General features: G+C 51.1%; 1 protein-coding gene across 3 annotated transcripts in view; it reads left to right on the forward strand.

Annotated features, from left to right (window-relative positions):
- Window positions 1-12,031, forward strand: part of IQCH (IQ motif containing H) — a 232,755-nt gene that overhangs the window by 205,799 nt on the left and 14,925 nt on the right. For 2 of the 3 annotated variants that reach the window (XM_008268850.4, XM_051821803.2), the window contains one exon: window positions 3,976-4,098. The exons of the other annotated variant lie outside the window; for it this stretch is intronic. In XM_008268850.4, the coding sequence (XP_008267072.2) occupies window positions 3,976-4,098 (123 nt within the window). The remainder of the gene's footprint in view (window positions 1-3,975; window positions 4,099-12,031) is intronic. 3 annotated transcript variants of the gene reach the window in all.

Below are 12,031 nucleotides of genomic sequence, written 5' to 3' on the forward strand. Positions count from 1 at the left end.
TCTCCTCTGCTTTAGGCATGCAGACTACAGCTCCCCACACCCCAGCCCGGGCTTGTGATTCGTAAAGAATCTAAAACAAGAGGACACTCCCATCCCCATCACCAACACACCCTAGACCTCTCTGACCTGGGGAGCTGGTGGTGAGGACACAGATAGAATTCTGTAGTGGAAAAGTTCTTCGGAGTTAGAAACCTGGCCGGGCCACTTACTCCATGTGACTTCTCTTGAATCTATCATTTTCTGTCTCTGGCTTCTGGTGATTGAATGAGCACCCAGTACAGTGCCAGGAACCAGATAAACCACAGCTATCATTCTGACTCCTTGCACCACACTGTCCTCTAGGGGCGAGGCCTGGGCAGATTGCTCTGGGCTGGCATCTCTGGGAATGGCGAGACCATCCTCTGGCCTTCACAAAATCACCTGCTTCTACCTCAAAGCACTTTTATACTTTTTTTCCTTAAGATTTTATTTAGTTATTTGAAAGGCAGAGTTACAGACAGACACAGAGAGAGGTCTTCCATCTGCTGGTTCACTCCCCAAATGGCCACAATGGCCAGAGCTGGGCTGATCCAAAGCCAGGAGCCAGGAGCTTCTTCTGGGTCTCCCGTGTGGGTACAGAGGCACAAGGACTTGTGCCATCTTCTACTGCTTTTCCAGGCCATAGCAGAGAGCTGGATTGGAAGAGGAGCAGCCGGGACTAGAACCGGCGCCCATATGGGATGCCAGCTCTTCAGGCCAGGGCTTTAACCCTGCGTCACAGTGCCAGCTACAAGGCATTTTAACCACTAGGCCAAATGCATACCCGTGCTTGCATTTCGACTGTGACCCATATGGGATGCTGGCACCTCAGGTAGAGGCTTAGCCTACCATGCCACAGCACCAGCCCCAGAATTTACACTTTTTGAAGAGGTTCTTAAGTCAGAGGGGAGTGTACTATCCACCTTATCTATTATATTCATTCTTTCTCTCTCCTGTTTGGTAAACACAGAATGCCTTTTTGGTGTTAGCATCACACCTGATCTATAGATTCAGACACTGAGCAGTGCCTGCCCCAGTCATGCAAGGGAGACAGCCAGGAGGGCAGCTCATGATAAGTCAAGGTGCTAAGAATGTGCACTCACCAGGTTAGGAAGGTCAAACATATTTTCTTTTAAAGAAAATCTTTAATCAACTTTGTGCCACAGAGGATTAAGCCGCCACTGTGACACCGATATCCCGTATCAGAGTGCCAGTTCGAGCCCCAGCTTCTGCTCCAGCTTCCTGCTAATGAGCCTGGGAAGGCGACAGATGGCGGCCTAAATACTTGAGCCCCTGCCACCCATATAGGAGACCCAGGTGTAGTTCCTGACTCCTGGCTTTGGGGTGGCTCAGACTTGGCTGTTGTGGGCATTTTGGGAGTAAACCAGTGGACAGAAGATTGATCTCTCTCTGTCTGTCACTCTGTCTCTGCCTTTCAAATAAATAAATATGTATTTTTACAGTCCCAATGGCTACAAATAGGACAACAGCAGTGGAGATGCATAACTCAGAGTGCCTTAGCCGGAGATGGGCTAACACGTTTGGAGATGTGGACTCTACTTCCGTGTAGCAAGAGCAGCCTCAGTGAATGGGACCGATGGTGTGCCCCCTGGGGACAGTGCTGATGTAAATGTGGAGAGAAAAGCCTGCGTGGTGGAGAAGGATGCCCCCAAAGGCAGCCATGAACTCTGAGTGTGTGTGTATGTGTGTGTGTGCAGGTATGGGAATGTGTGAGTGTATGCGTGTGTGTGTGTGTGCAGGTATGGGAATGTGTGTATATGCGTGTGTGTGTATGAGTGTGTATGTATGAGTGTGTGTGGGTATGGGAATGTGTGTGTATGTGTGTGTGTGTGTGGGTATAGGAATGTATGTGTACGCATGTGTGTATATGAGTGTGTGTGTGTGGTTATGGGAGTGTGTGTGGGTGTGTGTAAGCATGTGTATATGAGTGTGAGTGCAGGTATGGGAATGTGTGTGTATGTGTGTGGGTGCAGGTATGGGAATGTGTGTGTGTGTGCATGTGTATGTGGGGGGGAGCAGCGTGCAAGAGGGGAAGGACCTACTCAGTCAGCCCCAGCTCCCCGGTGTTACCTCGGGTGTGTCTGCAGGTGAGCGCCAGGTCCCTGCGGTCCCAGCTTGGGATGAGCGGCGCCTCCTTTGCCTTCCCCGGCTCCAAGCCACAGCACAATTCCTGGCACGGGGTTGCCCAGCACACAAGGATCCCCCAAATTCCAGAGCTGACCAGGCTCCTACCTCCTCTCTGTCGTCAGGTTGGCCATGCCTTGCAGGCAGTTCTCCAAATTTCCACTTCTCCAAGGAGGAACAGGGCTGATTGTCAACGGCTCACAAAGGGCAGGCGACACGACTGCCAGGACCTAATATGTCATTTTACACGGATGAAATTGCAGTGGCTTTAGGAAATGCATAACCAAAATACTTGGGGCCTTCTGTAACCAGTCTCTTTGAGATAGCTCCCATTGAGAGGCAAGCACAGTAAAGAATCATAGTTTTCCAAAGAAAAGAACTTGTATTAAAAGGCCACCTTAAAAAGGCGGGTCCACTTACAGAAGGCTTCTAAAGGGTGTGGTGTTGGGGGGGGTGAGTGGGGAGTATCTTCCAGCAGAGGAAACTACGCAGTGTTTGCTGTGATAACAGAAGCTGATTTTCCCGAATGATGATGATGCACATCAATGAGAAGTCCTGTGGGTGGCCTTGACCTTGACTGATGGGTGATGAAAAACAGCAGTGTACCTCTTCCTCTCAAAAACACAAGAGGGACTGGTGCTGCGGGTTAATCTTCCACCTGTGGTGCCGACATTCCATATGGGCACCATTTCTGGTCTTGGTTGCTCCTTTTCCGATTCAGCTCTCTGCTATGGCCTGCACAGGCAGTGGAGGATGGCCCAAGTCCTTGGGCGCTTGCACCTACATGGGAGACCTGGAGGAAATTCCTGACTCCTGGCTTCCGATCAGCTTAGCTCCTGCCGTTGTGGCCATTTAGGGAGTGAACCAGCAGATGGAAGAGCTCTCTCTGTCTCTCCTTGTCACTGTTGTAACTCTGCCTCTCAAATAAATAAATTTAAAAATCTGAAAACCCACACACATAAGACTGCAGCCTAATTGTTTGAAAAGCACCAGACAGGCCAGCACCGTGGCTCAATAGGCTAATCCTCTGCCTGAGGTGCCGGCACACCGGGTTCTAGTCCAGGTCGGGGCGCTGGATTCTGTCCCGGTTGCCCCTCTTCCAGTCCAGCTCTCTGCTGTGGCCCGGAAGTACAGTGGAGAATGGCCCAAGTGCTTGGACCCTGCACCCGCATGGGAGAACAGGAGAAGCACCTGGCTCCCGCCTTCGGATAAGCGCGGTGCGCTGGCTGCAGCACGCTGGCCGCAGAGGCCATTGGAGGGTGAACCAACAGTAAAGGAAGACCTTTCTTTCTGTCTCTCTATCTCTCTCTCACTGTCACTCTGCCTGTCAGAAAGAAAGAAAGAAAGAAAGAAAGAAAGAAAGAAAGAAAGAAAGAAAGAAAGAACCAGACAAACCCAAATCGAAGGACCTTTTACAAAATATCTGATCAGTGCTTCTGAAAACTGCCAGGATCATCAAAAGCAGAGAAAGTATGAAAAACAGTCACAGCCCAGAGAGACCTGACGAGGCGGGATGACTAAATAGAACGTGGTACCTTGGGTAGGACCCCTGCACAGAAACAGGGGATTGGGGAAAAGCCAATGGAATCCAAACAAAGTACGGCCTCAGTAGCAATACGACAGCTTGGTTCCATACTTGTGACAGTTGCACCACGCCAACGGATGCACAGAGTGGAGAGAGTAGGTATGGTGGATACCAGAGCTCTCCATATTATCTTTGCGACTTTTCTGTCCATCTCCACCTATTCTAAAGTTAAGAGCCGATTTAAATATGTGTTCAACAGTCTGACAAGCCCCTGTGGCCTCTTGCAGTCGAAGGCAACGAGCCGCTATGCAGTGATGACCACCCAGCTGCAGCACAACAATCTCTCGCTGGTCTTCCCCTACGTTTTTCTGCAGATGTGCAAGGCCCACGGCATCGGCTATGACATTGAGGTATGAAGGGTGTGGCGTTGGTCCAGACTGGCACAAAGAGAGGGCCTGTGGGGTGGCTAATGGTTCGGTGGCCCTTGAAATGGATACTGGCGAAGAATGAATTTGTCACGTATTCCGAAAAGGCTTCGTGCTGCTTAGAGAAGGGCAGGGAAGCACCCCCCCCCCGCCCCGCCCCAGAAGTTCAGCTGTGAGCCCAGGGCATGCCCACATCAGTCCAGCTGTGTCTGCTTGGGAGAGAGAGGAGAGAGAGAGAGAGAGAGGGAGCGCTATAGCCTCTTCTATTCAGACACAGGTTCTTCTTCTTCTTCTTCTTTTTTTTTTTTTTTTTTTTTTTTTTTTTTTTTTTTTTTTTTTTTTGGACAGGCAGAGTTATTGAGAAAAAGAGACAGAGAGAAAGATCTTCCTTCCGTTTCCGTTGGTTCACCCCCCAAATGGCCGCTAGCGCGCTGCACCGATCAAAGCCAGGAGCCAGGTGCTTCCTCCTGGTCTCCCACACGGTGCAGGGCCCAAGGATCTGGGCCATCCTCCACTGCACTCCCGGGCCACAGCAGAGAGCTGGCCTGGAAGAGGGGCAACTGGGACAGAATCCAGCACCCCGACCGGGATTAGAACCTGGTGTGCTGGCACTGCAGGTGGAGGATTAGCCTAGTGAGCCGCGGCACTGGCTGAGACACAGGTTCTATCAGCTGAAGTTTCTACCCTCTCGACCTTACCGCCATGGTCTGAATCTTTGTCTGCCTGAATGCAGGTGTTCTGTTCCCCAGGTGTGATGTTAATGGCACCAGCTAGGTGGAAACTTCATCCAGTCACAGGTAGGGCTTGACCAAGTGACCAGACTGAAGGAGCCCATTTGGGTGGGGCCATGACTGACAGATACAGACGAGGCACATGACCCATCTCTGGGCGGCAGCAAGAACACCCTCCCCAGAGGCCCAGCCAGTGGGAGCTCTGCCTGATGGTGCACCGTGGGCCAAATTAAACCGTTCTCCTTTATAAAATGAGCCTGCCTCAGGCGTTCCTTTAGAGTGGGAAGAAGCTGGCTAACACACTCACCTCACCACTACCACCTCCTAAAGGCCCTGTCTCCCACATAGGATCAGGGCTTCATCCTGCGAATTTAGGGAGACACAATTCAGTCCGTAGCATCCTGGGGCCTCCAGGGAGCCGCCGCTCTCCGGAAGGAACTCTGATAAAAATGGCTGGCTCCACGTGGGGTTGTTTTTGCGGCGATATTGGGGCCCTGCTCAGCTGTTTCAGGGCAAGCACGAAGTCCCGGCTTCTACCCAGCCCCCAGCCTCCATTTGTGCCTGGAAATTCCTGTTATTCTGGAGAAGTGGTTTCCTGTTTTTCCACTTGGATTCAGATTTTCTAATTTCTGACACAGGGGGCTGTGCCCCACCCCCCAGAGGAAGACCCATCCTACCTCACCTCAAACGCCGCACCAAATCCACCTCCCACGTGAAGTATAATGTATACACAGTCACGGGATTATTGGGCAGGAGCCAATGGATTGAAGGTTTTGATTTACAGGTCTTTAATTCTGCATTTAGTAATTTTTTTATTTTTCAAACTTGAGAACCAATATTTTTAAGGGTCCAAAAAATTTTCTAGCACAACAAAGAGTCTCCATCCATTGGTTCACTCCCCAAATGCCCACAATAGCTGGGGGGCCAGGAGCTCAATCCAGGTCTCCCATGCAGGTGGCAGGAAACCAAATTACCTCCCAGGGTCTGCTGTAAGCCAGAAACAGGAGTCGGGAGCTAGGGCTGGGAATTGAACCCTGGTATTCTTATACGGGATGCAGGCATCTTAACGCCTAGGCCAAGTGCCCACCACAAAGGTTGAATATTTTTATAGGCCACTGAGAAACATAAGCCTGAGCGTGCGGCCCACGGTGAACAGTAGCCTGGCTGTGCAATCCCCACGTCACCAGGGCACTGCCAAGGTGCGTGAGGCCTTTGTTAGGTTCATGCCATTTGTGAATATATAAAATGGACTTCATATTCCCTTAAAGTACATAAAAGTTGGTAAAACACAAAAAGAATGAAAAATCTACATTGAACTGTTTTACCGGAAATGAACTGTTACATCTGCTGCACACAATCTCTGTGGAATTAAATCATTTTGAGCCCCGGACTGATTCAACTGAAACACTTCCATGTGCCACAAGGTGGCTGAATCTGACTCTAGCTTTGTCTGAATCTGTTTCGTAGTCTAAAATACCAAAGCGAGGGTGGGCATTTGGCACTGTGGTTAAGCTGCTGGGTTTTTTTGTTTGTTTGTTTGTTTGCTTTTTGACAGGCAGAGTGGACAGTGAGAGAGAAAGACAGAGAGAAAGGTCTTCCTTTGCCGTTGGTTCACCTCCCAATGGCCACTGCGGCCGACACACCGCGCTGATCCGAAGCCGGGAGCCAGGTGTTTCTCCTGGTCTCCCATGGGGTGCAGGGCCCAAGCACTTGGGCCATCCTCCACTGCACTCCCTGGCCACAGCAGAGAGCTGGCCTGGAAGAGGGGCAACCGGGACAGAATCCGGCGCCCTGACCGGGACTAGAACCCAGGGTGCCAGCGCCTCAGGCGGAGGATTAGCCTAGTGAGCTGCGGCGCCGGCCTTAAGCTTTGAGTGCCTACATCCCATGTTCTGTGTCTGCTCTCCATCCCAGCTTCCTGCTAGTGCACACCCTGGGAGGTGTGGTTCAAATATTTGGGTCCCTGCCACCCACAGGGGAGACCCAGATTCAATTTCTAGTTCCTGGCTTTGGCCTGGCCTAGCTGGCTATAGTGGGCATTTGGGGAATGGATGGAAGATCTTTCTCTCTCTCTCTCTCTCTCTCTCTCTCTCTCTCGGCCTTTCAAATAAATAAATACATTTTAAGGCAGTGTCATTTAAAAATTTTTAAAAATCAAAGCAGAGCAGCTTTTATAAGTAAGTATATTTGGCAGGAAAAGTCTCCTGCCCCCAAAGAAAACACGCTCCATCACTTTTTATTGTCAGAAGTTATTATTCCAGATTTATTCCTCAGTCTAAAGGGCTCATACTTTATTGAAATTTTAGTACCTGCAGGAAAAAGAGAGCCCCCAACTTTGTACGCGTTTTATGCCCTTGTCGCTGAGTCGATCAGATCCAGTCCTCGGAACAGACGTTAGTGGCTGAGACAGATCACGACGGCTGGAAGAAGCTGAGGGCCGGGCTCGGGGAGGAGAGCGCACAGGCAGGCAGCGGGAACAGCACAGACACGTGTCCAGATCGCCCACCGCGAACAGCTCATACAGGGTGCAAGAGGGAATGGCAGAGAAGGGGTAATGGAGATCGGGGGGCAGTGATGGAACAATTCAGAGAAGAAAAAGATAAGCAAAGAGAAAAGAGGACAAAATCCAGAGACGTGGAAGAGTCCATTTAAAAAGGATGCTAGAGGGGCAGCACTGTGGTGTAGAGGGTGGAGTGCCAACTGCAGCGCCGGCATACAATACGGACGCTGGTTGGAGTCCTGGCCGCTCCACTTCCAATCCAGCTCTCTGCTATGGCCTGGGAAAGCAGTGGAAGATGGCCCAAGTGCTTGGGCCCCTGCACCCATGTGGGAGACCCAGAGGAAGCTCCCGGCTCCTGGCCTCAGGTCTGCTCAGCTCCAGCCATTGGCAGCCATCTGGGGAGTGAACCAGTGGATGGAGGACACCTCTCTCTCCTCTCCTCCTCTCCCTCTCTTTCTGTAACTGCTTCAGATAAATAAATCAAAAAAGGAGGAAGGTATCCAGAAAGGCTAAAAGGCCCTTGAAGTGAGGTGTGGAAGCAGGAGGGAGGCGGGGAAGCAATGGTAGCAATCCGAGGGGGGACGGGGCCCTGTGACCGTGGGGAAATTCTGGACATTGGACCACAGCGTCCTGCCTCTGTGACTCCTGAGACAGGGTCTCATCCTTCCCGACCCTGACCCCCCACGTGCCCTCTCCACCGCCTTTTCCAAGGGACGGAGTGCTGGCAATGCGGCCGAGGGCTTTGACCCATTGCTGCGTTTATTCCGCGTGCCTGGGCTGCAGGAGCTGCAATTTCCACCCCGTAACCATGACAACCTTAGGCTTGAGGACTTGAAGGACCTTCCCAAGGCCACACAGCCAGTGACCCTGACATCCAAGCCCATAACTGTGCATAGGGGTCCAGTGTGATCCTTCCTGTTACTCCAAGGAGCCCCCACCAGCCTTTTTCCCACTCACTGTCTCTCTACTTCTAAACCACGACCAACGAAGCCCAAGAACACTGGGGTCCATTTCAAATGATGTTCAAATAAACTTTGAGAAATTTTTTTTAAGATTTATTTATTTGAGAGGCAGAGTTAGAGAGAGGGGGAGACAGGGAGAGAGGTCTTCCATGCTCTGGTTCACTCCCCAAATGGCCCCAACGGCTGGAGCTGAGCCGATCCAAAGCCAGGAGCCAGGAGCCAGGAGCCAGGAGCCTCTTCCAGGTCTCCCACTCAGGTGCAGGGGCCCAAGCATCTGGGCCATCCTCCATTGCTTTCCCAGGCCATAGCAGAGAGCTGGATCAGAAGAGGAGCAGCCAGGACACGAACTTGTGCCCATATGGGATGCCGGCACCACAGGCAGAAGCTTAACCTACTGCACCACAGCGCCGGCCCTACTTTGACAATATTTAATACAGTCTGAAAGCTCTTTCCGGGAAAGGAAAGTGGCATTAACAATACATCCTTGTCAGCACTATCTAATCCTAACACGCCCCTGTTCTCTGCAGTGTTTTCCTTCCCATCACTAGCACAGATTTTCAAACGATGCTTCTTGGCCAAAGTCTTTGGGAAAAAAAAAAAAAAAGGAAATGAGATCACCCCACGAGTTTATTTTTCCTTGATGAATATTGGAAGGAGGCATTGCTGGGTTTGTAAGCAACGTGGTGGGACCCATCCCCCGAATTTCTGTAATGCTACGGCATACCCCCACTGGTTTCCTAATGAAATGAAGTTGTAATGAAAGCCATATGGAGAGAGGCGCCCTGGTTACTGCCTGCAACAGTGTGGGGCAGGGCTGGTCTCGCACACGCACAGGCGGTGTGCTGCGGGCCCGAACAGCTCCACAGCCCCCAGCAAGCCTTGCCTGAGGCCAGGGTGTGCCTCGGGAGGAAGCATCTTGCAAGCAAGTCTCTCATCCTTCCAGGCACATAACGCGATCACACTTCTGTAACCCTCCCCTGGACTTGGGCATGGCTGTGTAGCTTGCTTTGACCAATGAGATATGAGCCAAAGGGATCTAAGTCCTTTGCATGCTAAAGCCTTTAGGAGGCGCTTCGTGAGTGGCCGTGTTCTTTTTCCTGCCTGGGAAGATCATGCGAGCACATTGCCTCAGAGCCTCCTGCCGCTCGGACCCCTGGGTGAACCAAACCCATGCCAGTCCACGTAAGAAATGAAGCCTGCACAGGACATGCCGCTTCTGTTTTGATAAGCAATAATTGTTTGCTAGTTAAAAAAAAAGATATATTGTATTTATTTTGAACATCAGAGTCAGAGAGTTTTTTCATCGCTGGTTCACTCCCCAGATGGCCACAATGGCCAGTACCGGGCCAAGCTGAAGCCAGGGGCCTCGTGCTTTTTTCAGGATTCCCACATGCGTGCAGGGGCCCAAGCACTTGGGCCACCTTCTGCTGCTTTTCCCAGGCCATTAGCAGGCAGCTGGATTCAAAGAGCAGCCGGGACTCGAACCAGCACCCATGTGGGATGCCTGGCTTCACAGGCAGTGGCTTCACACAGTGCCAGCCCCTATTAGTTAATTTCTAGCCCATAACCCAACAGAAATTAGTATCCAAAGAAGGACGCTCCCCAAACAAAACCCTAAAATGTTGGTGTTTGGCTTAGCGGTTAGGCAATGAAAGGAAACCGCTTATGGACATGATGATCCGTGTTACAAAGCCGGACTCTGGCAGTAACTGGGAAGACGAACCCTGGACCTCATGCCCCTGCGGCTGTAAGAGAAACGGCTGGAAAACAGAACGTTGCTATTGTACGCTGGGCACGGATGGCTGCATTTGGCAAGGTGTGGTGCCACAAAGAACGCACCAGGCACTTTGCAAGCAGAAGAGAAAGGGGATAGAGAGATTCTAGAAATATGATACTTCAGCTTCAAAGGGGGATTTTTTTTAAATGAGAAAGCTTTTGTACAAGAAAAGCCACTTAAAAGTCAGCCTTGAGACAAGGGTTGCAGCACATTTGGGTCAAAGAGCCACTTGGGACGCCCACACTTCCCTATCAGAGTTTCTGAGATCCAGTCCCACCCCTGCTTTCCATCCAGCTTCCTGCTAATGCGCCTGAGAGGCAGCAAGTGATGGCCCAAGTACTTGAGTCCCAAGTGGGGCACCCGATTGGATTTCCTGGCTCCTGGTTTTAATCTGGCCCAGCCCTGGCTATTGCAGCCAGCTGAGGCATGAACTACGGATGGAAGATCTCTCTCTCTCTGCCTTTCAATTAAATAAAACTTTAGAAAGTTAGTCTTAAAACACGGGTAATGTACCATACAGTGTGGCTAGAACCTAGTATCACAAATCTCCGAGTAAATGTCCCGCGAGCATCATGCACCCAGCAACTACGTTCGAGTGGATCGGGGAGAAGAGACGAAGGGCGTGGTCTCCTGCTGGAGCCTGGCTTGCTGAGGATACCTGACCCTAAAAGAGAGGGAGGCAAAGAAAAACAGAAAACCTAAGTATACCTGGGAAAGACCTGCAGATGTAGTTGTCGGTACCTGTAGCCAGCTGAAATACGTAAGTTTCTGAGAGAGCTCAACCGTATCAGTGTGTGTGAAAAGAGACTGACAGCACCCAGGACTTCAAACAACCCTCAACCACCTGCAGGCAGGAAGTGGATGAGAAAGGTTTAATATTGCTAAGGAAGGTACAGTCTCTCTCTCTCTTCTCTCTCTGGATTTATTTATGTATTTGAAAGGCAGAGTTACAGAGAGGCAGAGACAGAGAGAGAGAGAGAGAGAGAGGTCTTCCATCCTCAGGTTCATTCCCCAAATGGCCACAGCAGCCAGTGCTGAGCCAACCTGAAGCCAGGAGCCAGAAGTTTTCTCCGGGTCTCCCATGTAGGTGCAGGGGCCCAAGGACTTGGGCCATTCTCCACTGCTTTCCCAGGCCATAGCAGAGAGCTGGGAAGTAGAGAAGTAGAGCAGCCGGGACTCAAACTGGCACCCATATGGTAGGCTGGCACTGCAGGCAGAGGCCTTTACCCGCTAGGGCGCAGTGCCGGCCCCAGGAAGGCACAGTCTCTAAGGCCCACTGCAGACATGGCCGATGGTGATCGTGGACAAGATATAAACTCAGAAAACCCAAGCCGAGGAGCCCAGAGCAGTGTCTCAGAGAGCCCCAGCCAGCGCGCGGAATCAGGCCTAATTGCAGGGACATCTCAGCTCACGGGGTAAGAGCCCACTCGGGTCTCAGAACTGTTCTAGAACCCTGTGTTCCCTTTGTCTCTCGTTCACTTCCTTTATAAAACTGCGCATTTAGAGCAATTGCCCACTCGTGTTTGAGCCAGAGGCTGATCAAATAATCTCATTTTAAATTCTTACTTCATGGCTTTTATTTTTTTTTAAGAAAGATTTTATTTATTTATTTAAGAGGTAGACAGAGAGATGGAGAGACAGAGAGGTCTTCCATGCGCTGGTTCACTCCCTAAATGGTCACAACAGCTGAAACTAGGCTGATCCAAAGCCAGGAGCCAGGAGCTTCTTCCAGGTCTCCCACACGGGTGCAGGAGCCCAAGGACTTGGACCATCTTCTGCTGCTTTCCCAGGCCATAGCAGAGAGCTAGATCAGAAGAGGAGCAGCCGAGACTCAAATCGGAGCCCATATGGGATGCCGGCGCCACAGGTGGAGGCTTAGCCCACTACAGCACAGCGCCGGCCTCGACTCATGGCTTTTCAAGCTCAAGAAAGGCAGGCTCCATCTAGA

Source organism: Oryctolagus cuniculus, chromosome 12 (genome assembly GCF_964237555.1).
Source record: "Oryctolagus cuniculus chromosome 12, mOryCun1.1, whole genome shotgun sequence".
Classification (NCBI taxonomy): Eukaryota; Metazoa; Chordata; class Mammalia; order Lagomorpha; family Leporidae; genus Oryctolagus; species Oryctolagus cuniculus.